Source organism: Kryptolebias marmoratus, linkage group LG3, assembly GCF_001649575.2.
Source record: "Kryptolebias marmoratus isolate JLee-2015 linkage group LG3, ASM164957v2, whole genome shotgun sequence".
In the NCBI taxonomy this organism is placed as follows: Eukaryota; Metazoa; Chordata; class Actinopteri; order Cyprinodontiformes; family Rivulidae; genus Kryptolebias; species Kryptolebias marmoratus.
In genome coordinates this window covers 18,095,657-18,122,038 of record NC_051432.1, presented here as the reverse complement: position 1 = coordinate 18,122,038, position 26,382 = coordinate 18,095,657, and the positions used below count along the sequence as shown (strand labels likewise).

At 40.3% G+C, this 26,382-nt stretch overlaps 1 protein-coding gene across 5 annotated transcripts; it reads right to left on the bottom strand.

The window, feature by feature from the left end:
* Nucleotides 1-141: 141 nt before the first annotated feature.
* Nucleotides 142-22,643, bottom strand: LOC108241415 (cAMP-specific 3',5'-cyclic phosphodiesterase 4C). 5 transcript variants are annotated; one of them, XM_037974668.1, is made up of 22 exons: nt 22,380-22,642; nt 21,122-21,237; nt 20,910-21,024; nt 20,631-20,804; nt 16,109-16,199; nt 15,678-15,752; nt 14,373-15,131; nt 13,316-13,450; nt 9,760-9,887; nt 9,487-9,669; nt 9,346-9,385; nt 9,087-9,157; nt 8,602-8,764; nt 8,090-8,183; nt 7,826-7,983; nt 7,023-7,121; nt 6,762-6,926; nt 5,037-5,136; nt 4,783-4,937; nt 4,068-4,190; nt 3,787-3,969; nt 142-2,791 (listed from the first exon to the last, which is right to left on the bottom strand). In XM_037974668.1, exons 7-22 carry the CDS (start codon nt 14,412-14,414, stop codon nt 1,937-1,939), a joined length of 2,694 nt encoding a protein of 897 aa, XP_037830596.1. In that variant the 5' UTR covers nt 14,415-15,131; nt 15,678-15,752; nt 16,109-16,199; nt 20,631-20,804; nt 20,910-21,024; nt 21,122-21,237; nt 22,380-22,642; the 3' UTR covers nt 142-1,936. The 5 variants fall into 5 exon arrangements, with proteins under 5 accessions (XP_037830596.1, XP_017281230.1, XP_037830595.1 ...); XM_017425741.3 differs by having other exon boundaries at nt 4,783-5,136; nt 22,380-22,643; XM_037974667.1 differs by lacking the exon at nt 15,678-15,752 and having other exon boundaries at nt 4,783-5,136; nt 22,380-22,643.
* Between the last annotated feature and the right edge of the window lie 3,739 nt (nt 22,644-26,382).

Below are 26,382 nucleotides of genomic sequence, written 5' to 3'. Positions count from 1 at the left end.
TAAATAAAGTGCCAAATACATTTTTTACAAAAGAAGAAGAAAAAAAAAGACAGAGATTTGTGGAAGACCATAACACCTGCTGGCCTGGTCCCACAGATTCATTGCTTCGTGACAAGTTAGCCCCCACCCCACCCCCCCATCCCTGTTTGGAGGCCGCGTTGCTCAGTGCTGGTTGTGGGACAATTTGGCACAACTCAGGTGACAATGTCACAATAGCATAAACACTTGGTGTTTTTATTTGATTTTTTAAATTTTTTTAAAATCTTCACACGACTCGACATCGACACATACAATACATCAGCCTGTTTTTTTTTTAAACGTTTCCACTTTGAGAGGAGAGTCCACGTGTTGGTATTGTTTTTCAGAAACGGTGCGAGGAAATCCAGCATCGTCGCTTCAGGGCTAATATGTGAGGAGGTTACGCTGCTCTTTAGACCGCGGCGTACGAAGCTTCCTGTGGAGAGGTTCGCTACGACCCCAGTTGTGACAAAGTTGGGACGCCGCGTAAAATGGAAATTAAAAACAGAATGCAATGATTTTCAAATCTCATAAATTCATGTTTTACTCGCAGTGGAACACAGTGAACATATCAAATGTTGAAACTTAGAAATTGTACCAATTTTTTTCAAGGTAATTTAGAATTTGATAACACATCTGGGGACGGGGGTAACTAAAGGCTGCAAAAGTAAGTGGCATGAAGAGGAACCGACTGTAGGAGGATTTTGTAACTAATTAGGTTCACTGGCAACAGATCAGTAAGAGGACTGGGTTTCAATGGACTGAGGCAAAAATCTGTTCTGTGGGCAGATGAATCGATGTTTGAAATTCTTTTTGGAAACCACAAACGTCTCCATAACTAAAGAGGAGAGGAACCATCTGGCCTGTTATCACAGTTCAAACGCCTGCCTCTCTGATGGTATGGGGGTGCATTAGCGCCTCCAGAATGGGCAGCTTGCACATCTGGAAAAAGCTCCATCAATGCAGAAAAGCATACGCAGGTTTTAGACCAATATCTGCTCCCAAACAGCAAAGAAGACCCAGGACTGTTGGACAGCTAGAGTCCTCTAGTCCTCAGCTGCTCTGCTCAGCTCCTGAATGTTTACAGACTGATGTTAGAGGAGGAGGAGAGGCTTTACAGTGATAAACATGGCCTCGTTCCAGCTGTTTTCAGACGTGTTGCTGCCATCAAATACAAAATGACCTTTGTTCAACCATAAAACATGGGTTCATGAGATTTGCGAATCATTGCATTCTGTTTTTATTTACATTTGACACATCCTAACTTTGTTGGAGGTGGGGCTGTAGTGAATATAAGATGATAAACTACACTTTCCAGACTGCAACATTCAGTCTCTTTTCTGAAACGGTTGCTCTTGAGTTAATAATGATTGTGTTTTCTTCCTCATCAATAAGACGTAGACGGTAACCAGGAGACAATGGGTGACAGTCTATAACAACCGGAAAACAGGCACACACTTATTTGCATGTACGTATCTCAGTATTATTTTTTAAAATTTATTTCCAGAAGCTACAAAAAGTTGATTAAACCGGTCTTCCCCCCCGCTTTTATTATTATTGTTATGTCCCCCGTTTATCCCCAACGGCAGTGATAGATGCACAGACACCAGGTTGAGAAGACTCTAGTCTCTGTCTCTACCGGCTCATCGGCTCACTGCGACAGTCTGGCTGCTCAGGAAGACCCGCAGAGTTTCTGTAACCAGTGCTGCCCTGTTGGTCTTACATGTTACTCTGTGAGCTTTTCAAGGTATCAGAAGGTGAGCGTGAACTGGCCTTCAGACGAGAGCGTTGCATGATAGAGTGGTCAGACGGACATTTTTCAGCTCTTTTACAGACATACTGCTGCTTGTCAGAGCCTCTCTGGCCCTTCTTTATCTCTCATTTACTGTTCCCCTCACTGACCCTGTTAATTTGTCGACTAACTGTCCTCTTCCTCTTTTGCTTCGTCTTCCTCAGCCTCCTGAGAAGCTTCTTCCTCTTCCATCTTATCCTCTGTTCCTTCCTGTTCCACTTCCTCGTCTTTATCCTCCATCTCTGTCTCCTCTTCCCCTTTTCCTTCTGTATCATCTACATCCTCCTCCTTTTCAGCCGAACCCTCCTCTGTCATTTCCTCCGCTTGCGCCTCCTCATTTTCAGCGTCCTCCTCCCCTTTTTCTCCATCTACCTCTTCCATGTTTTCCTGTCTGTCTGGTTCTTCATTTTCACCTCCCTCCACCTCATCATTCTCCTCTTCCTTATCTATCTCCTCCATTTCTTCCTCTTTCTCTTCTTCTTCTTTGGTCTCCTCCTCTTGTGCACCATTAATTTCTTCCCCGCTCTCTGTCTCTACTCGCTTGTCTTCCTGCACTTCTTCTGTTTCTTCTCCCTCCTTTTCTCCAGCATCTTCTCCCTCTTCTTCCCGAACGCCGTTCTGCTCACTGTTGTGATTTTCCTTGTCGTCTTCCTCGTCTTCGGCGTGGTTCTGCTCCTCCCCAATCGTTCCCGTCTGGTCCTCCTGCGTTCTGTCGTCGCAGATGGCTTTCTGGCCGCTCCTCCCGCTCCTCAGAAACAGATGGTTGTGGTTGTTGTGCTCCAGGTCCTCGAGGGTGAGTTCAAACTGGAAGCGGTCCTGCTGGAGGTGTCTGTCAGGAGGAGGCGAAGGAGACTGAGGCATGGTGTTCAGGTACCACTCCCGGTTCTCCTCCAAAGTGTCCAGGATCTCCTGGGCGTCCGGGTGCACCAGGTCGGCCCACGTCTCCCACAGCGGGTGGACAATGTAGTCGATGAATCCCACCTGGAAGAGGAGATGTTTTAAATGAATTAACCGTTCTTAACAGAGTCCAGTTATTTTGTCTGTGGAAGCTTTGTGCTGACGACACTTTTCAGAGCCTTCTACAACAAGTAAGACATTAATTGTTCACAACCAATCTGAATTAATGCTTCAGGATGTCTCTTAGATGATCTGATCACAGATGGACAGCTGGAAATACAGGAACGAATGTACCTGAGATCAGTGTAAAATGTATTTACTGTAAGTCCAACTGTCCACAGCAGATTTGGAGTCAGCCTGGGACACATGTGGTCACACAGAGTTTTAGTAGAGTGACTGTAAATGTGTCTGAACCTTGATGCAGAACCATCTTGTGTTGAGACATACATACACAGGCTGAATTAAACCGGCTTCTTCAGCAAATATCAACAGTGTGTATAAAGTTTGAACATGTTTGTGAGTGATGTTGTTTAATTGTTGCAAACATTTTGGGTGAAATGTTATAGAAGACTATACTGTTTTGATTTCTCTTTCGTTTTTTTTTTAAATTTTTTTTTATTTCTGTCAGAGTTAAGAAAATGTACCACCATGCTTTGCTGCCACCTGCTGGTCATTCATGCCCTCGATAATCTGAGTTCAGAGCTTCCAGGTGAGACTTGATCCGAAGTTATCACTGAGTAACAAACGCTGCAACATGTTTTATTGAGGGAGATTAATAGAAACTAATTTATACATAAAGCTGTTTTCTTCATCTTTCTCTCTCTCTCTCTCTTGAGGGCTTCAGGACGGTTAAAAAGGATTGAGTTTGGAAAATACACAGATGTTTTTGGATAAAATGATATTTAACACCCTGGAGGCGTTTAGTTTGACCTCTTTCACACCCTGATGACCTCACTACGAACAGAAGTTTTATTTTTATGCTTCGTCTAGCCCAGAAGCTTTAAAAGTTATTTATTTGTTGTCTTCTGTAAGCAGAGTTAGATTTTCTCATTACTAGCGACACGGAGGTGGAGCCTCACCTGACTCTTCTCTACAGAGGCTGTGTGTTTGTCACACATGGCGCTGATCTCCATCCCCCTCTCCCGCTCTTTGTCCCCCTGTCGAAAGAACTCCTCCATGATCCTCTCCGTCCACTGCCTGTACAACAGTAACGACTTGGTGGGGTTGCTCAGGTCCGCGCAGTGCACCATGTTCTTCAGCACCTGAAACAGAAGCAAACACAAGAAAACCGTTCAATGATTTTATATTACATAAACCTAAAATCGAAGATGCAGATGAAAATCAGGGAAATTTGAATGACCTGTATTCGTTCTGTATAGTGGTCCAGAAGCAGAACGCCCGAACTCGTCACCTTCTTGGTCTCCACCATGGTCTTTAAATCGGCCAGCAGCGTCATGTGTTTGGACATGTCTGTAGCCAACACCTGCACACAGACAGAAACAATGTTCTAAGCTCTTTTTTTTAGTCTATGGCTCTCAGACAGGCTGCTGAAATAAATCCTATTATCTTTTACCATTACGAGTTGCTGTGATAAAAAAAAAATGACAGTTATGTAAGAATTAAAGCTACAGTCAGCTGATCTTTTCTTCTGGAAATCCAATTACCCCTCAGAAAACCTTTCAAAATGTTGAAGGAAACTAACCTACTTAACCTTTATTCAACCAAGATCCACAGGAAAAGAGAGATGAATGTATTACTGAGAGGATAGATTTATGTACTTTAAATTCACAATAGTGTCTAAGTCAAAATGTATAGTGAAATATAAATTAGTACATTTTACAGTATTTAACAAAATCTGATATAAATAGAGTGAACCTGTGTGGTTTTAAACTGCTTTTGACCAATCATAACCTTTAAAAAGCAGGGTAAAACTTGCAAAAAGAAATCTGAATATATCTAAAGATAAACCAGATTCCTGCAGGGTTTTTAAAAAGAGGAGTCTGAGACTTCAGAAATGCTGCTGTGTTTGTTGTAAAACTGTTTATACGTTAATCTGCCGTTGTTGAAGTCCTGACCATATCAATGACAAGCTTGCGAAGGCTCTGGCGCTGCCGCTTGGTGAGGTTCTGGAAAATGTCACAGTTCTCCTGGTGCAGCAGCTTGAAGCCCACAGCCAGGTGGTGGTTCTCCAGAACGGACTCGTCGTTATACATCAGCGCGAGTTCTGAGTCTACGGGCACAAAGGAGGAGGGGGCGTGAACACAGGTTGTACAGCGCGATGAAGATCGTGTCGCTGAGTTTGTACGAGTCTGTGTGTGGGTGAACTCACTAGTGTTGATGAGGAACTGATTGGAAACTCCAGGATGGTCAACGTCGTGGATAGCTGCAGCGAACAGAGCAGCCAAGATCTCCAGATCAGTGAAGACGGCCTGAAAAGACAAAACCCACACAAGAAGAAAGACAACAGAGGAAGATTTATTGGAAGGTTTTAGACCAAAGAAAGTCAGGAATTTGTCCATGTTAAAGAACTGAGTTTAGAACCCCGCCTTCTTGGAGTCCTTAGTGGGGGAGCTGGAAGGTGCTCCAGCCTCCAGCAGGGTACTCTATCATTCTGCTGGGGGTCTTCAATGCCCACATGGGTAACAACATTGCAACCCGGAGCGTGTGATTAGGAGGAACGGCCTCACTGATCTGAACCTGAGTGGTGTTCTGTTATTGGACTTCTGTGCTAGTCACAGTTTGTCCATAATGAACACCATGTTCAAAAATAAAGTGTCCATAAGTGCAGATGGTGCCAGGACATCCTAGGCTGCAGGTCGATGATAGACTTTGTAGTCGTGTCATCTGATCTGGCGGGCATCCCTGAACCTGGTGGTGGACACCACGGGTGATGGAGGCCGTCTAGCTGATGAAGGTGTCCGCTCGGGCCTTGTTTGGTGGTAGGATACCGGCAGGCCAAGCGGGCTGCAGCCGTGGCTGTTGCTGAGCCAAAGGCTCAGTGTGGGGGGAGCTCGGTGAGGCTTTGGACAGAGAGTCTCGAACATTCTGGCAAAACATGTAGCAGCTGACGGGGGGGAAGGGGGACCAGCACTTTACCAAAACTGTGTATAGTGGAGGCAGGGTGCTGCTGAACTCAACCAGTGATGTCGTCAAGTGGTGGAAGGAATACTTCGAGGACCTTCTCAATCCCTACCAACATGTCTTCCATGGAAGAAGTTGAGTTTGGGGACTTTGGGGTGGGTCTGTCCATAATCGAGGTCGAGGTCGCCAAGGTAGTTTAAAAGCTCATGCCCGGAACTGCCTACTGGGAGGAGACCCCGGGGGAAGACCCAGGCTGGAGAGACTATATCTCTCAGCTGGCCTGGGAATGCCTTGGACTCCTCCTGGAAGACCTGGAAGAGGTGGCTGTGGAAAGAGATGTCTGGGCTTCGCTGCTCAAGCTGCTGCCTCTGCAACCCGACTCTGGAGCAAGAGGTAGCTAGCTGATGAACAGCTGTCTGTGAAGATGACAGTATGATTACAAATACTACATTTACTGCAGTTCCGTTTTGTTTTAAGCGAATAACACTTTTAAAATGGTCTCGAGAAATTCTCACAACCTGAGCATTTATTTAGCACTTTGTAAGACACTTTTTTGTTACAAATCCGCAGTGCTATTTTTAAACAGTATTCTATTAGGTAATAAAAATCTCACAAATTCTGACATTTATCCTGCTTAAACCTGACAATTATCGGGAGATTTCGAGGTGCAAGTTAAAAGAAATCAAACACCTGTGAATTATTTAGGAATAATCTTATAAAACGGCTCATTTCCATTCAATATTTGGCAAAGTATGTGACATAAATAGAGAACACATGGTTGGTAAAATGAACAGATTATGCGTTATTTACATAAAACTAAAGCTAACAATAGATGATACCATAATTCATGAGGCTTTATAGCAGCTCGCATAAAAAAATTTTTTTTAATATTTTTATTTTATCTCCTAATTTGCGTTTAGAAAAGCTTCATCATATCATGCATTTTTGTGTGGTTTTCTGTTTATTAACGTACATCCAGAGCAGGTGTGGAGAGGAGGACGTGTGTGGACTGGGTGACATCTGCAGCATGAAGGCTATTGTGGTAAGCTACGTTTCCATGGTAATGGTCCTCCAGGGTCATCACATACGTGACAAAAGTGTCAACAGGGATACGAAATGTCTTCAAGAGCTCGCGCTCCTGAGGAGGGAAGACAAGAGCAGGAACGATGTCAGAGGAAACACACTGATGTCAGAGGGGATCTGCAGGATTTTTTTATTTATTTTTTTTTTTTACCTGGAAGATGGCGTACATGATGCAACTGAGGGGTCTGTTGTTGGAGAACTCTGCTACTCTGAATATGTTAAAACTCCACTTGTCCAGATCCTCCAGTTCCTGGTTGAACACACAAAGAAATATAAAAGGTGAATTCAGAAACCAAGCGATCATAAAAGGAAATTACTATAAAAGCAGATGAAGGTCTTATTGTCTAGATTCATGATGAAGAATCATAAGTTCAGGTGGTCAGTATGACCTGGACAGGTCATCGGTCCATCACAGGGACACATAGACATGAAGGAGACAGACAGCCATTCAGTGATAATTCAGAGTTTCCAGTAAACCTAACATGCATATTTTTGGTGTGTGGGAGAGACCAGAGTACCCAGAGAAAACCCACACATGCACAGGGAGAACAAAAACTGCACACAGAAATACCCAGCAGTCTTCTTGCTGTGAGGCGACAGCTCTGAACGTGTTACTGAGACTTTATCTCCCTTTTGTTTTCAGCAGAGGATGACAAAGATGTAAAACGTTCATCTCGCACGTAAACAGTTTGTTTACAATTTATACAACATCTTAGTAACAAGTCAAATACCAAGAAAAACTCTTGCTGGCTCAGAAAGGCAGGAATCTACTTTATGTTTATGTTTTAACTCATTCTGGCATCAAATACAGAGCCTGGACAGGTAGATCAAAAAGCAAAGATGTAAACAAAAACAGAACTGTGATTTCTAGTCAGTCACAGATCTGAAAAATGTGAAGACTTGATTTCTGCGATGTATTTTCTGAGTTAGAATGACCCAGACTGGAAACAACACCTTGGCGAGTTCATCCTCGTGGTCCGTGTTGACGCCAAAGCGAGGCATCGAAGCGCTGGAGAGGCTGGAGCTGTGAGACAGCTTCCTCACTCCGCTGATGTGACTCATCGGCTTGTCTTTGAGCGTCGGAGACGGGATTTCCACCTCGTGATGCTTGTCTACAGATTGACAGGGAAACAGAAACAGAAGGATTTCCTGTTTTTTTTATTTACCAAACGTCACGAATGTGATGCTGGCAGGAATCGGCATTTTGATGGAGCTCACCCATAAAGGTGCTGGAGATGTATTCAGACACTTGGTTCCCCGAGCGACTCATCTCTGACAAATGGGAAAGTTCTCTGTTCAGCATCCTCTTAAACTGTGACAGAATGAGAACAAAGAGATACAGTCTGAGAAAATCTGCCTTTTCTATAAGGTACTTTACTACTCTATGTTTGTAAAAGACAGCGAGGAGTAAAACAACAGATAAGTCCAGAAAAACTACAGTAAAAATATCACAAACAATCCCCATCAGGATTTTGAAAGAAACATCTGACATTTGGACACATTACTTATAATATGGTGCACCAGGAACCAAATGAGTTTTTAGTACTTAACAGTTATGACAAAGAACATTTTAATAGGAAAAAAATAAAAATAAAGCCAGAAATCTAATCTTTTTCTTCTAGTTTTGGTTTAAACATAGACTGCACAGCATCATTGATGCAGGTGTGATAAATTGCTTTCAGCCTGCTGATATTTGAGTTGGATTCTGTGGTTCTGAGTTGTTTTAGCACCTTGTTGGAAGCCATTTCGCTGACAGAGCGGTGGGTCTGAATGGTCTCCAGCTGGTCCAAACACCAGTCCAGCTCCTCCAGTGTGTCCAGGGCGAGCTGCTGGTACTGCTGGTCTGACAGTGTCGCTCTGGGACTGACGCACACTCCACCTAAAGGAGACCTCCTGACAGCACAGCGGGCACTCAGATCAGCAGAAGGCAGCAGACTGGACTACTCAGGTTTATTTAGATATAAATGCATGCACAGTTTTGAACCTTCTGTTGTAGGATTATTTGTAGTTTTAACTTTCTTGTTATAAAAGTTTGGGTTTTGTGGTACTAAAAATAAAGTGTACACGTGTTTCCCCTGCACTAGACAAAAGAGTGCTTGTGTTACTATAATATAAAGGAATATAAGTACATCAGAAATTTCAAAGCGGTTGATGTGAACGTTCCCGGATGTTCATTGTTTTATTGTGTAAGTGAGGACATTTTGTTGGTACTGACTTGATTGTTGGTGTGGAGACGTTGGCGAGGATGGTGAAGTTGCTTCGTACTGATCGCAGACTGGCCAGCACCTAAAGCAACAGATGGTATCAGAGTGTATTTGTATACAAACAGAACCTCGGACAAACATACGGGTTGATACAAGTGTTACATCACATCTGAATTCTACAGTAATAGAAAGATGGCAAAGATAGAGTTTTGAAACATTTTTTTAATGGCCATTTATTAAGACGAGCGGCTCTGTTTTCATCATACTCACTTGAGCAAAAGGTGTGACAATAAAGTCCTCCGCTGTGTGCCTGAAAGAAGGGAGGAGAGTTTGAAAACAGGCAATGAGACGGTGAGTAAAGATATTGGGACATTCGTCACTAATGGTGTCTGTCTTGTTTGTGAGGCTCACCCTTCACTTGCAAGGGAAGAGTTTCGGGAGACCGTCTTTGGCGACATGTCGTAGTCTGAGTCCGAGCGGTACAAGAAGGACTCCCTTCTCTGGCCCTGAGGAAAGGAGGTGTTCAAGGTGAGGCTTGGACTCTGGGAGCCCACAGGGGTATGACCTGGGGACACGCCATTTTCTGCTTCATAACTGTAACACAATGTTAGTAAAAATAAGATAAGACAGAAGACACCCAGCTTCGAGCAAGGTGAAAGAAGTGGTTTGATGTAAGGTGTGAACCTGTCGGTGTCTGCTTGTGTGATGGAGATGCGTGGAGGGATGCGAAGAGGAAGAGTCGTGGGACGTGATGTATTGCTCAGGATGTCAGGTGAACGAGTCCGATCTCGGGGGCGGAGCCAGCAGGGTACCTGAAGAGACAAAAAGCAGGTGTTGTACATAAATTATTTTAAAAGCCCGGCTTTAAAACTGCCTAAGAGCTTCAAAGAGCTCAAGTTCTCTGCAATCTGGGGATTATTGTTTTAGAAAGCTAAATGATAGCTCAGAAGTCAAGTTCTGTGAAAACAAGAACAAGCAATATCTTACTTGTTGTAGATAGCCCTTTGAACAAGTTAGTTTGGAGAAACAGAGTTTAATTCTGACCTGGATGACAAGCTAACGGCTAGTCTGAGCGGGGCCGAGAACAAAGTGGACTGCTGCAGTTAACATTAGTCTTGGCTCAGCTTGGACTAGCCATTAGCTCATCAGTCGAGTCAGAATTCAACTACTTCTCCAAACTAAAGTTGTTCAAAGAACTACATACAACAGGTAAGATATATGTTCAAAACATTTTCCACAGAACCCCTTGTCTAAATATCTATTTTTACTAAGCAGACTTTTAGTCCAGTGTAATCCAATATTGTAAAATAATATCAGATTAGGTATCTAATAACTGTTGGTGCTGGTTTTGTTGTAGCTTTATAGGTTTATGGTTTATGTTCCTAACTATAGCTGAGGAGATAGCACATAAGGTCATAATGTTATTCAGTTACTCACTTTAATAAAGAAAAAATAACAATTACTGCATTTTCAACAAGTCCAATACTGCATTGGAAATAATATTCGGAAAAACTCAGGAGGGATATGAAATATATTAAAGACAGATACTCTCGTTTAGGTAGTTTTAACACATCTGTAGAAAGCTCAAATACTTGAGGGAGAAATTTAATCTTCTTTTCTTATTCTCATTTTTTCTTATTTTATACACTGAAAATATAAACTACAGGTGGAAAGACTAACTAATTACCTGTGTAAAAGACAAGAGAGCTTAAAGTGACAAACCACTGCAACAAAAAATGCTGAATGCAGTCGAGAACAACGAATAAACATTTAATTAGAAAGTAAAAGTGTGTGTGTGATTAGAGGTGGGATGATGTTAGTTAGTGTGCTGATTCAACAAAATGTCTTTCTTTTCTTCTCTTTTTCTCCTCCAATAAACAACAACAGATTTATTTAATAATGCTAATCACAAAGACTGGGAGTTCACCCAGGCTTATCAGCACAACAGTCTACAAGGACAGGATCAAATTGGCAGCGTTTTTATTAAAAATGACATTGAAATCTCCCCTTTGGTGAGCAAAACATTACAGTTTGGTTACTGTGATTGGTGTCATGCGTTTGTGAGTCACCCTTAAATCCATAAAGGCAGGAGCTGAGCCAGACGATGATGTAATCACCTTTTCTGATTACATCATCCTGATTGTGATTATGTCTTTATTTTCAATCAGTTTGGAAGGTATTTCACTGAGCGAAATGAGCCAAAAGTATCAGGTAGCCATAATAAGAGCAGCACAAAGTTTATAAATACCAAAGGAGCTTCAATATTTCATTAACTCTAGCATAGGATCCACTGGACCATCATATTAAATCAGCTCATTGTTTCATTCAGTTTTACAAATTAGGACTCATGTAAAAAATGGAGGCTGAGTGTGGGGAAGAGTCTGAATGTTACAACCGTACAGTTTAGCTTTGAGGCCTTTTTTTCCTCTTTGTATTGTTTTAAATTATACAGGCTGCAGGAATAAAATAAATAAATGTTTTTCACTGGGTTGCTCTTTTTTTGGGGGGGGCTGGCATGAATCAGCTTCATAGGGTTGCACAGGATGATTTCTTTATTGCACTTTATGGTCCAGCTTTGAAGCAGCTGTTTTATCACAACAGGCCTCCATCACAGCTCAGAGTGGGTGCAGTCGGATTTTCCCGAGCCCTCACCGTGTCCTCGTCCTCTCTTTTTGCAACATGTTTGAGGCCAGAAAGAAAAACAATAAATTTAATTTCATAAGTGAAAAAACCCCTGAAGGTTTTACTCTACTTGTAGTCAAATTGATTGTTGTGTTGGTGTTTTGTTTTATATAAAAAGATCTGAAAATGATGCTGATTTGGTATGGAACATTGTGAAGAACGTGACTCTGCTGATGCTCAAAGAACAACAACCTTTAAACGATTTGTTGTAATTTGTGACCTGTGCTGGCAGAAATGAGGCACCGAGAGGAATTTGTCAATATTGAGTTAATATTATTTTCAAATTTTCCATCTGAAAAGCTTCAAAATCTGATGCAGTTTGTAGAGATTTGGTGATTTATCACCTGGCGACAAGCTAGTTTTGTTTACAACCGTTCTGGTTTGAAAGCTTCACAATGACACCGAACATTACACGAAAGGATTTCCTAGTGCTACTGTAGCCGGTAGAGAACAATGTTCAATTTAAAAAAAATTACAAGCATTATAAGGCAGGATTTCTGAAGACATACATTTGATTTAAAGAGAGATTTAGAGGATTATATGCTCTTTTATTGGAATCACTATGTGGCGTCTTTATGGACTCATTTTTACACAAATCTCAATGACGTTTATTTTGCACTGCAGCCTGCAGTCATCCTGACTCATTTTGCCAGCACAGGTCACATTATTTAAGCAAAATTTTATTGGCTACAGCTTGATAATCTTTGTTAAATTCCTTTAATATTATTATCGCTCTTTGTTAAAAGCAAGAGGCGATAATGTTTTGGCGTATGTCTGTGGGTTAGCGTTTGTGTGTAGCATTAGCAAAATATCTCATGAACAACTGGACAGATTTTAATGAAACTCTCAGAAATTAATCACTGGATGTATGTAAACAACTGAGTAAACTTTTGGAGTCAACCCCATTAAAGATGGCTGCCACGCAAACACAAAAACGGTTATAACTCGGACAATTTTTTCAAATATTGAGCTAAAATTTGGCGTGGTAGTAGCTGAGAGTCATTCATAACACAACACATATGCTGAGCACCGACTGATCGCATAAGATCTGTTTCTAAACACTTTGCCACTAACTACTGGAGTCTACTGTGTCTGTTAGCAAAATATCAAATTCACCACTGAACTGATTTTAGTGAAACTCAAATAAAGTAATCATCGACTGTACATCTAAAACTCATTTACATTTGGAGTAAACTCAATTCAAGATGGCTGCTACAGCCAATCGATCTTTGCCAACACAAAAATGACTATAACTATAACTAATATTGAACTAAGATCTGGTGTGGTAGTAGCTGATAATCATCCATAACACAATCTATGAGTGACATCATATCTTGCAAGATCTCACAATATCTCATTAGATCATAAATAATGTGAAAAGGTTCGACCAAAACGGCTGTAACTTTGTCCCTTCTTAGTACAAGATGATTTTTGTTTAAAACTGTTAAACCTTGAGGTGACAGTTTACAAAGCATGGACAGGACTGGTGGGTCCACTGGTTCCTGTTATGGTCAACAACCTGTAAGCACATTAATGTGTCCGTGGTGACTTTGAATACCTGGAGACTAGGCGAGAGTCTTCTGGTCCTCCCTCTGCGCAGCTCGGCCCCCAGCGTGGCCCCGGACGTGTACGATCGGCTGCAGCGAGATGGCTCCGCCTTCTCCCTAGCATCTGTTACCTCTAAGTCATTCCCCTGTGAGACGGGAGGGAAAGAGGGTGAAGGAAAGCAAACAAAAGCAGAACAGGTTATTATAAACGGTGTGTTTTTTTGTATTTTATACTTTAAATAACCGGCTTGAGAAATAAAAAAAAAAATTTAAAAATGAAGAAACATCTCAGTTACTATTTCAGCACAAACACGAGTTTATTCTTAAAAGTGAAGAAACTTTTACAGAAACCCATATTCTAAATGATTAATGTGTGTGTGTGTGAGTGCACGCATGTGTGACTGTACAAGGCTGTGTGTGAGTGTGTGCGTGTGTGTGTGTGTGTGTGTGTGAGATAGGGCCTCAACAGACTGAGCTTCAGGAGGCTGATCTGCACTGCAGCACCGTAGCAACAAAACACTGGGGGAATGGCAGCAGTTGCTAGGCAACAGTGCCGTGTTGCTTCCATGCCGCGTTTGATGTCGTCCAGACCCAGATGTGGACGGATACTCACAACCACACTCACGTACAGAAACATACGGGCACCTGCTTAGCATAATCAATGTCAGAGCGCCTGAATAATGCACGATGTCATGTCCTTCAGCCCAGATGTCACCTTTAAATGGAAAGCGGCTCGTTTGGCAGGAGCCCGTTCCCTCGGAGGACTGTGACAGAGCGGTTCACGCTGCGTGAATGTACGCTCGAGGATTCTAACTGTCCACTGGGACGTCTGAGCGTGTGCACAGACCCTGACGGCAGGAACAAAGGCAGCTCGATGTGTGAAAGTCACACGATTTGTTTGTCAAACACACACACACACAGAGTGCAGTCTTTCAGTCTTTACGTCTGCGTCTTCTTTTACTGTTTCTGTTAATAATGTGGTAGATTTTAGTTTTATTTACTTATTATTGTTTTGGGGTTTTTTGCTTGTTTGTTTGCTTGTTTGAATGTTTACGTTCTCCATCTCACCTCTTCTCCAGTCACCGACAGCACGCTGCGGCTCTTCTTCATTCTGATTGGCTCGTTCTGGGCCCCAGGGCGGAGCGTTCCGGAACCCAGGCAGCAGAGCAGGTGGAGAGCCAGGACCGGAGAGGTCAAAGGTCACTGCAAAGCTCAAACTGGGGTCAGACCGGGTCAAAACCGGCCCCCATTGGCGCTGACTCGGCCAGCCAACAGCCTCGCCTGCGTCCCCTCCCCGTCCACGCCTCGGTCTTCAGACGGACGAAACCAGGCGTCCTTCTGCCGTCGAACAGTGAAGGAGCATTTATGTTTCCCTCAGAGGCTCCAGAATCAGACGGGTGCTTTCCCTGGTGTTTTCCCAAAGGCCAAAGGTAAAAAGATAAATAAAATCAAAAAACTCTCATCATCCCGTGTCTTCCTTTGGTCAGACGAGGCTGTGGAGAATCCCATTCAAAAGTTCACGATGATGAAAAAGGAAATATTTCCCCAAATCCGTTCAAATATTCATCCATCCTGTCGAGCTGCTTGCAGGACGTTTTCAAGTCTTAAACTGATCCCACCACGTAATAAGTAAACTTCCAACAATTCAGAATCCAAAGTGATTTTAAAAAGAATTTGCACCAGGTCTCTCCGGTCTCCAGGAAGGTTTTCCACGATGAGACTGATCACTTGGATCCAATCTCTGCTTGGAAGCTCTGACTGGATTTTGCTGCTTCATCTGGGACATCTAAAGGTCAAAACTCCTGGTTTGACTTGCTGGTATTCATCCTTGAAAATGAAAACAAAAGAATAGATATTAAGAGTTAGTAGGAGCGGGAACCTAAGAGTAATAAACCCCATTTTTTTTATCGTTGACTCATCTTTTCTTGTTTTTGCTTTTACGACTCATTGCCCTGCTTTCAGGCAGTGAATTAATTTTACATAACACAAAGCAAGATGACTCTTTTCCCCACATATTCAGTACTCAGGAATCCGAACGCAAAAGTTGACCTTTTCACACTACAAATTTGATGCAGAGGAAAATGATAATGATAAGCAATTTCTGGGCTAAAATTCCAATGGATGCTCAGACAAGTAATTATTCAGCTGGAAGAATGGTAGATCTGACAAAAAATACTTTGGTCTCGTAGCAGCTTTACATACATTGTGGCTAATTCTGAGCAGATACTGCAACGCCAAAGCTCTCTGATGTTATATAATTACTCTGAGCAATCCGAGTTGACCCAATTCCATCGGATGGGGCAGATTCAGCATATCAGAGTGTTTCAGATTGAACGGGTACAAAGGCAGATAGCGGCTGGAAACGACTTTTACCAGGGTCACAGGGAACACACCCTCGCAGCAAAACAAGGACTTTCACGGCAGCGTCGGCACGGGGTAATAACAGGTCTGTGAGGGGAAATCAACAAATGCAGAGTGACACAGTGACATATATACAGACAGACAACAAGCAAATTGAGCACATATACACACGCCATGGCTGCCACCAGCACCACCTCCGCCACAGATAAAGCAGCTTAGATAACCAAGCAGCAATGCATCAACATGCCTCCTGCTACAAAACACCCAGAATGTAAATAGATGAAATGAACACATAAACACTGCCCTGCTGTCACGTCTGTCTGCACACACTGCAAGAGCCAGAGGCGTCCGTGTGTGCGTGTGTGTGTCAGACAGCCACACGTGCACACATACATCCACACACACACGCACGCTGCAGGATGCAAGAATAAAAACACACTCACCTTGATCGCCTGAAGATCAATGGCAGGATGGGCTGGGCTCCGTCTTGCCTTCACGCTGCCTCCTCCTGTCTTCGCCGCTCTGCCTGCCTGTCTGAAGACATTGCAGTGCATCACCACTGCCAGAGCCAAAAAAAAAAAAAAAAAAAAAAAAAGAAAAACACTCGCCGTTCTCATGAATATCACCAGCTTCCCTCCCTCCCCCTGCCACAGTGGTCTCCCCCAGTCACCCCCCTCCCTCCCACCATCACCACAGCCTCCGTGGAGAAGCCCATCTACCCTCCCTCCCTCTCTCCCTGCCTCCCTGCCTCCCTCCTCCCTCGCTGTGTTGTCCATTAATCCCATACAACAATCTCCGCTCCTCCTCTCTCCATCGTTACCCCTGCTGTTTCTTTTTCTTTTTTTTTTATATGGCAGAGCCTGGTTTTTCTGTTATTATCAGCCGCACACTCACCCTGTTTCAATAGCCAGGCATCTCTCTCTCTCTCACACACACACACACACAAAGAGCAGATTATTCCTGCTACACACCGCTCATATTGAAAATAATCACAATATGCATTCATGTCTCCTGGTGGTTTCTCACTCTGCCATTCTGGCCTGTCCCTGTTTGTTGTGTCCTTTAAACAGCCATTCAAGGACGTTCGGTGCATTCACACAATTAAACCACCTACTAACATGAATCACGCTGCTCTTTTCTTTTATTTAACATTTTTTGAAAAAACAAAAACAAAAACTACAGATAGGGACACAGAGGCTCTCATAAACAGGAAAACAAAAAGCCAAAGACTCTCTCATAACGTTCTGTTTTGAAACTATTTATGCCTGAGTCGACAATTATCAAGCTGTTTACATTTGCAGGGGTAGTTTCAGTTCTTTTGACGTCCTGTGGAAAGCTTATGAACAGTTACTATCTTACCTGTTGTAGATGTCACTTCAGTTTGGAGAAACAGATTTTAATTTTGATCGTATCGACGAGCTAAGGGCTAGTCTGTGAGGGGCCAAGACAAACTGCTTACATCTTAAAACAACTTCAGTTTTACAGTGGTTCATATAACACACTATTTTAGAAACTTTTATTGAATTGTTTGTTATTTAGAAAGAATTTTACAATTTTTCTTTTTTTGGTCAGTGCAAACAGCAACAGCAGCAGTTAGCTGTTGCACTTTCGGTGCAGCTTGGGGCACTTCAGGCAGGAATATCATGTTTTTTTCTGTAATAACCATGAGATGTAAAATTAACAGTATTTCAAAGTTTGTTTTAAAATAAATAAAAAATAAGATTAGCATTGTTTTAAAGAGCAACCCACTTTGGTCTTAGCCACTCTTTAACTAGCTGTTAGCTCATCAGTTCAGTCAGAAAGAAACTTTATGTCTCCAAACTGAGATCTTTCTGAGAGCTATCTACAGCAGGTAAGATATTAATTGTTCGTAATCTTTCCACAGAACCCAAAAGAGCTGAACTATCCCTTGAACACAGTGCTTTCTCGGTGCAGATAATTTGATAATGACATTCGGGCTTTTTCAGGTTTATATAACAGCATAAGGAAAGGCTGTGAGGCAGTTCCGTCACTCTCCCATCAGCTCTTTTAGGAATTATCTAAATTTGATTTGTGCCCCTGACCTGCGCTGATTGTTTCCTACTTACAAAAGTGAATGCACAGAGAGGCTTTGAATAGAACAAAATAAATAAATCCTGCACAGGCCCGCTAAATCAAACCCACCAATTAATTATGAAGACGAGTGACGGAGAGAGGAGGCAAAGCGGCAATTTATTACGCAAGTGAAAAATGGAGGAACAAACAAGTCAGGATTCAGATGAACAAGTAGAAATGTAAGCAATGTTTGTGGTTTTACACAAGTTTAGGCTGAAAATATTTAGTTATCCTGATGAAGAGGACATTTCTTTTACTCTGCTGAAGGAAATCTGAACTGAACAAGCAAACAAAGGACCAGATAATCTATATTTATCAAGCTAATCTAGATTTCGTAACATTGTTTTGACCAAATATTAGTTGCAGATGTACACTGAGGTGTTAACAAGCTACACCATTTTTAGGTTTGATAGAAGTATTGATCCAAAATCTGATGATATTCAAATATTCAGTGTTTTACACTGAATATTTATATACACTGAAAACAAATTCAACTAAAAATACATCTAAATATATTATTTTATTGTTTCTTTTGTTTAACATATCCTTGGCTATAATTTGATATTAGGTCATTTTGAAAAACACTGGAAATAAATCCGGACAAATGTTGAAACAAATAGACACAAATATGAATCTGCTGACTACTCTGGACATTAAAAATACTGCTAGAAGACAAGTTCTAGTAAAAAAAAAAAAAAAGCTGCAATCAAATGTTGAAATATCTTAAATAACCTATTTGTCCTTTCAACCCAAGTGTCATCCTATTTCTCTAAAACACCCAAATGTATGATTTATATTTAGACTTTTGTACAAGTTCATTTAATAATATTTAAAACACTTTATTTTAAAGTTGCATGTCGTTGTGGTTCAGTATGCTACATTATTTGTATGGAACCTTTCCAACATGTTTGATTTAGAAACATAGGAGCCTTCAAAAAACCTGTAAACTAACCAAGCTACAAAAAGTGAAGAACTGGGTTGTTTAAATTATCGTTTCTAATCTTCTTTCTTCTGACTCACCTCCTCAGGTGGTATCTTCCTTCCTGTAGGAAGAGAAACAGAAACAGGTTCAACAAAGAACGACTGATTGTTTCTGCAGAACTGTTTGGATGCTTTGCTGTCTGAGAGAGAGAGAGAGAGAGAGAGAGAGAGAGAGAGAGACCCACTGACCTCAGGGTCCAGTTTCTTCATCCCTCCCTGCAGCATCTCAGTGGTTTTCCCATCAAAGCTCCTCTTCAGTTCCTACCAAACGACGACACGAGGCTTCGCTACCGCAGCTCATATCTCAGCTCTGAGTCAACGAGGGAATTTTTACACCGTCACGTTCAAACTGTCCTCAGGATCAGGATCAGTTCAGGAGGTACCTCTTTTTTTTAACTAGAGTTTGAACTTGGTGCAATGAAAATAACAAAATGCAAGAAACTTCTTTCAAGTAGTGTGTAAACTTATAAGATGAGACCATTTATCTTCAGAACAGAGCTTCTGTCTGACAGATGGAGATCTGCTTTGACTTCTTTGTTGTTCTGACAGTAACACGGGTCACACCAAGAGATACTCTTCACATGAACGTAAAACTCTTCTGTAAATTAAATATCTATTACTGCATCATCATCATTTGTCAGAGCACCAATATGTTTTTTGTTTTCTCCAATAAGTCGTTATTTACATGAAGGCTTTTTAAAATACTTTTCAGCACTAAAAAACCACCTGGTATCTTTAACTCATGGAGGAATGGAGGCACAGATAGCATTATTTTTTTAATGAATGACAAGTTTGGTCCAGAGGATCACAGGATGGGACAAGATCTTCAAGCTAAAACATTTCTGAGGGAAATTATGAGGCAAAAAATAGAATGATATTAAGAAAGATAAGCGACAGAATAATAGATGAAGGCAATTTTGAAAAAATAATTAATATTTGAACACCATTCTGAACATGCCAAGCTAGAAATAAGCAAAATTGAATACAAAACAAATACATAAGCTACAGCTATATTGTGATTGGTCATAAGTGTAAAAAACTGTAAAAATCAGCCCAATTAAATTACTCTTGATTAGAATAAAGTACACAAAATATTTAAACTAAGCAATATTATGATAATAAATGACAGGTGTTCATCTGCAGTTTTGACTCTTCCAGCCTTCAACATATATAGAAAAAAAAAACTACTGAAGTTAATCTAATGCAAGTTTTAGTTTTTTTTTCTTCATACATGAGTACATTTAAATTTTCTCTTCTACATGTAACAAATAAATAGCGTAATGTCCAAAAATGTGTCACGTTGATTCACATCACGTTCAGTCCTTAAATAAAATAGTTCTGTGTCATTTGTAACCATGACAATCAAATAAAAGGAGGTAAATTATCATTTTTAAAAAAAATACTGATTAGTAAATTCATACATCCTGGATTCCAGATGGAAACAGAGAGCTGGATTAGATCCTAAACCGATAAGTAGAATCATAAATACATCATCTAGAGTTCAGAAAACTAAAGTCTGATTTATCTGAATTTGTTACGATTGAAAAGATGGAAAAAGATTTGCTTTTCTGAATTATTTTATCAAGGTTACAGGATGTATTTTTTAAATTTGCTGGATCAAAATAAGCATTACACAACAGAAATAAAAAATCTCAATGAACCAGTTTTTATTTCTACTAATCTGTTCTATTTTATTTTAAATTTTACTTGAATTATTGTTCATCTGTCTTGTTTTTTATGTAAAAACCTCTCTTGTGGCATCCTCTGTTCCAGCTGTTCTGATTCAACACAGATAATTTTAAATTAAAGTACTGAAGGGAAATTCACTTTCATTAAACCGACAAAACTTTTATTTTTAAAGTCTCTAACTTGTGTATGTGCAGGATTTACCTTCATAGACCTCTGGGTCTAAACCACCTGGGCCCAGTCTCTCTTCAGCCTCTCCACTTCCTCCAACTCCTTCATGGCGTCCTCCATGTGCATCTGAGGAAATCTGAGGACATCTTCGGACCCTTTGGTTCAACAGCTCCAGCTCATGATCACATGCGTCTTGGTATGGCTTATCTGGTGTGAACACAAACTCTCTTATGTGAAAAAAAAACAACAAACAAACCCCAAATGTTTTCAGTAAGCTTATACAGAACAAACCGTGAGTCAGTCAGTACAAACCTTCATCCTTGAGAAGAACTGTCTGAAGCAGCCTTTTGGCTCAACGTTCAGCGTTCAAGCTAAATCTAAGACGGACTGCGTGTCGATGGCTTGGTGTGTGATCTGCTCCATGTTTCTGCAGGGACATTCAGAAATCAGCCCACACCACCAGGATGAAGTGTTTTGTTTACTGACCCAGAATATGTGCAATGCTGTCCTCCAACAGCTCTCACCTCATCTAACTCAAAATCAACACAGATGACAACCAGGTGATCGGCGTTCTCTTCACACACCAGATGAGGGTCGTCTGATAGATACTTCTGACTGTCATCCCACCGCTGCAACACACCTGGTAAACAAACACCAAAAATCTAGCTGGGGACAGGAGACGGAAAATATCCTAGGAATCTCAAGCTCATAATTCACTTTGTAAACAATGTAATATTGTATTATTGTTAATCTCCACAACCTGGGTGCTCCTAGGTTTCTTTTTAGGCTCACATCAGCTCCAATTTTAAAGCTTAAAAGTAAACTGTATAATCACATTCATCTTATACATTTCTCAATACTTTCGACAGCTATAAAAGTAAGAAATATTTCCTTCTCAGAGGTAACTTATACACCAACTGCAAAGGATTGAGGCTTTATTTATAAAATGCCACAAGCATCTGGACAAAAATACAACCTGAGGTCCAGGAGGTTTACCTGCAAAACATTTAGTTTCTTTAATGAATGAAGACTCATAAGAAGTGAAATAGTAAGTGCACTATTTGTAAATGTTGCAAAATGAATTTTGCTTTAAGTTAAATTGATATCTGATATTTCTGAGCTAAACTTTTTAATAATTGGCTGTCTGAAATACATTTTATTTGTGATAATTTACTCTGGTTACTTTAAACAAAAAAGATTCAAACAGAGACAATAGGGAACATTTTGTGCCCCACAAGCCAAACACTGTGAATCAAAGGATGTATAAATTTTATTTAATAATTCTACCTACTTATTATTCAGATTTAGACACATACATATTGTAAATGTAAACAATCTTACCTCTTTTTTCTGGATTATATAAACATGATACTATTTCTTCCCCAGTATTTGTGTTTAGTCATAATCCAGTGTGTAATAGAATTAAAATGAATCAATTTTGTTTGTTGTTGAGCCCTTTTGTTATTTACCGAATTATTTTCATTAATCTTTTAAATAGTTTTGCAAATATTAGAGATAATAAAAGTATTTTTCCTCTCATGACTATTTATTTTACTAGGAGTTATGTTTTTACAATGCTAGTATTTTTACTCAAGCATGAAAGTAGTGCCTTAGACAGACGCAGATAGACGGGTCACAGATTTCTGCACAACACCTGTTCACAAAACTCTCTTTGCCCACTCCTCTAGCTTTAACGTTTATGAACAAATATTCTTCCCAGTTGTACAACTAACCAGTAGCGGGACGCTAAACTTCACGGCTACAACAAGTTTCACTCCTCACCCGGTGTCTCATCCTGAACATGTCCGAGGTGGCGACGAACGGACCGGTCCCATCTTCGCCGTCGGACACGGAGATGTGGTCCCCGACGCTGCAGTCGATGCCGCTCATCTCCTCCGACTTGTTGCTCCTCAGTTTCAAATTAAAATCTCTAAATTAACGCTACGAGGGTATTCAAATAACACGGCGTTGAAGTGAGAAAAAAAAAGAATAAATCAATCCGTTTAGCAGCGATAACATCCACAAGCCTCTCAGGGGAATCTTCTTTCCAGTAACGGTAACGCCGCGCGCGGTGACGCAACCGTCGCTGACGTAAACATACGTCTGCCGCGTTGACACGTACAGGTCGCCGCCATATTAGGTAGGGAGACTCCTCGGAACAGTCTTATGATCACACGGGAGAAACAAGCCTTTCAGCACGGCTTGCTGGAGTTACACAAACCTTTTTTTACACAAATAAGTAAAAATAATCAGTTATTATTTCATCTTACTGATAAAACTATAATTAGGTACTAAAAAAGGCAGATTATTTACAGGGAGACTGGGAAAAATTCAAACAGCAGAATATGACAGCTAGTTATTACAGTATTTTCTTCTCTTTGAGTTTGAAGATTTCTTAAAGAGAATGAGATGCTGAGAAGAAGCTCCTTAAATACGGTTAATAACTGAGTCAAGATAAGTCAAACTAAAAAGATTAGAAATGGAGCTTAATCAGCCATCATTAGCTTTCTAAATCATCTTTAGTTTAACATTACCCTTATTCTTTTACACTAAACGTTTTATATCCTAAAAATCATAAATTTAATTGGATTGCATCTGTTTGTTTGTTTGCAATACCCAAGTTATTGATCATACTGTATTACTATAATTTGGTCTATTATTTTTTATAATACGATATATTTATAGTAGTTACACTGTTTTATATTAACTCTTTAACTTGCATTGCCTGGTTGACCTTTTTTTCACTTCCATATTGCTGCATTTAAAACTCTGAAAAATCTTTAGCTGTTTACCTCAGTCACTTCTTTGAATAGTGTATAATACTGATTAAGCCACTGAGTGTCACTGCTGTGCATAAATACTATTGTCTGAAAACTGGAAAACAAAGAAAGTGACATGGCTCTGCACAGCTCCTCAGAAATCACACATAGAGAAAATAGAAAAACATATATTTTCACATATCATTTCTACACCCTCCAGCAATCATATTTTAGTTGAAGGAAATAAAGTCGACAATAAAAGATTTGTCTACGATTCCTCAGAGAACAGGGCTGACCAGTTGCCAGTTTATGGATGTAAACAACTTGGCTCACGCCTCTATTTTCTCATTTTGTACATGTTTTCTAACCATTGTCACTCATTCAGTTTGTAAGTCACACACACATAATATATATCAACATGTTCATCTACTTGTTAGGATTTGTGATGTGTAAATATCTAAGCTGTGGCTTTTATACTTTTTGAGATAGTGCTGTCTGAAGTTACCCAGGCAGATCTGGAAAGCAGATTAGCCCTTATTAGAATGATGGGCACTGATTGTGGATCATTGTGATCAAAAAATATACATTATATCAATCAGAGTTGATATTTATATTGTGTCTCCCTCTATCTCACACACATACACACACATGAAGTTAGGTAGATGGGTAAATTCTGGTAACTCGTGAACATTTGTAAAGAGAGATGTATTATTGTTATCTGCTGCAGTAATGTAATAGTAAATACAACATTTAGTACTTGTTATCTTTCAGGCATAATGGATTGTTGCACATTTTATGGGCCAAGTAGCTGATGGGGTTGACAAGGACACAAGTGTCATGTGGAAATATGAAGCCTGTTTACATCCCCGTTCATAAATGTTTAATGAACTTCTGTTCACAGTGAATAACTGAGCATTGTGGGTTATATTTGACATCAATTAAATTTCCTTGTTGGTTTTATAAGTATTAACAGATAAGTTCAATATATTTGTGAAATAAATGAAAGGTTATTTTAAGAAAATCTACTCCTTGTGATGTTTTTAAAAAAGGCAGGAACACAACTTTAGCAATACAATTAGTTTTTTTTTCTTAGTATTTCTTAGTGTGAACGTGAAAGGGGTTACAGAGTAACTGTTTTCCATTACTCATGCTGTCTCACCTCATTCTCAGTGGAGTCCAGTAATCTTCACACCGGGGTTAGCTGCCTGGTTCCTGTTCTTTTAGATGTCTACAGTCTTTCTGCCTCTCAGATCTCCAGCCATCCCACCTCTTCCCTTTCCTGTCTGAAGGCCCTCAGGGTCTCCGTCAGCTGCCTGCAGACCTGCTCTGAACAGCAGGGGTGTTCGGAGGCATTCAGTCCTTCATTTCAGAACCACAACTCTGCTATGGTGCTTGTTAGAGTCTAATATTTATATTTATGATTAACTCAACTTAATGCAGGCTACATCTTTTAGTTTTTACTTGTCAAATGATATTGAATAAAATATTCAAAGCCCGTCATTTTTTTATCACATCAAAAATATCATGTACTCATTGTGTTTATAGGCTAATAATATTAATATGCCAGCATTATATTATATTATGTACTTGTAGTTTATATTATTTAGGCTTGTATTAATATTTTATGCTTTCAAACCAACAAACTAGAAGAAACAAACTGAGCAACAGTTAATGTTTCTGTCTTTAATTTTTCAGCTCCCTCCATTCAAGCTCTGACCGTGACTCCCTTTCTGGTGGTTTTTTTGTTTGTTTGTTTTCTTATTTTTAGAAAAAACAGTGGTCTATTATCACCCGCTGCCAAAAGGCGAAGGCGGACAATAATGTTTTTGCCCGTGTGTGTCTGTTAGCAAAATATGTCACGCACCATCAGACAGATCTTAATGAAACTTTAAAGAAACAATCATTTGGATGTACGTCCTAATTCAGTTCATTTTACAGATATTGAGCTGAAATTTGGAGTAGTTGTTGCTGAGAGTCATTCACAACACATACTCTAAAGGGCACTCAGATCTTCGCTTTAAATTTTAGCATCAACTGCTGGAGTCATCGCTCTCTGTCTGTGAGCAAAATATCTCATAAACCTTTGGATGGATGTTATTGATGCTTCTGAAAAGTCATCACTGGACGTACATCTACAACTGATTATCTATTGGACTCAATCAAAGTCAAGATGGCCACCCCATCGAATCAACATTGGCTAAATTTACACAGACCCTAATTTGGATTTGGATTTTAATTGTTATATATAAACCATTGATTTTTTTCACAAATGATATCATACACATCCAATAAGTCATTCCTAAAAATAAGTAATGATAATAATGATTTTTTATGTATCCACAACCCTGTGATGTACAGAAATCCTACCAGCAAACAGGAACAAACTAAAATTGTCAGGATCTGATAAACCTCACCAATTTATCAGAATGAACTTTTACGCTGGCTTTACGAGAATCACACCAAGCCCCGAACCCTCCCAACTTCAAAGAGGTCAAAAACTACTGCGCCAATTATCCCGACTCCCAAAACACACTACCGGTTCATGAGAGAGGCAATTATCCTGCGGTGTCTCCACACACCATTAAGTAGAATGGGACTCACGTTCTGAGTGCGTTGCAGCAACAAAGTGGTGATTACAAACAAGCGTGGAGGGTCGCCTACAGGGAGCTGAGATAACGGTGTGGGGATCAAAAGTCAGATATAGCAATTAGTTCCTTTTCGAGGCTCATTTAACGATGGAACCTGGTGCATGACGGATACTATTTAAACAGATTGTAGAAACCGCAGCTATGGAAAATAACACACACACACACTGATTTTACCCACTATGAAGGGAGGAAGAGACGTTTCTGACATCATATTAACTAACTCCACCCTGCTTCTGAGGCTTCAGTAAAATTCACACAAATAAACAAACAAAAAAAAAAAAACAGAAATACCGAAGGTCAGCTGCAATTTTCCTTAATCAGTCCGGTACTTTCAGGGTTTGCAAAACTCCCCTTTTCTGTTGTCAAACAAGAGTTTGT

Excerpts from the sequence above, each read along its gene's own strand:
- LOC108241415 (XM_017425741.3), bottom strand. The coding sequence starts at position 14,414 with ATGAAGAAGAGCCGCAGCGTGCTGTCGGTGACTGGAGAAGAG. Across the intron at positions 8,184-8,601 it reads GCGAAATGGCTTCCAACAAG|TTTAAGAGGATGCTGAACAG; the intron begins GTGCTAAAACAA and ends ATTCTGTCACAG. Across the intron at positions 4,191-4,782 it reads GCAAGCTTGTCATTGATATG|GTGTTGGCTACAGACATGTC; the intron begins GTCAGGACTTCA and ends GTCTGTGTGCAG.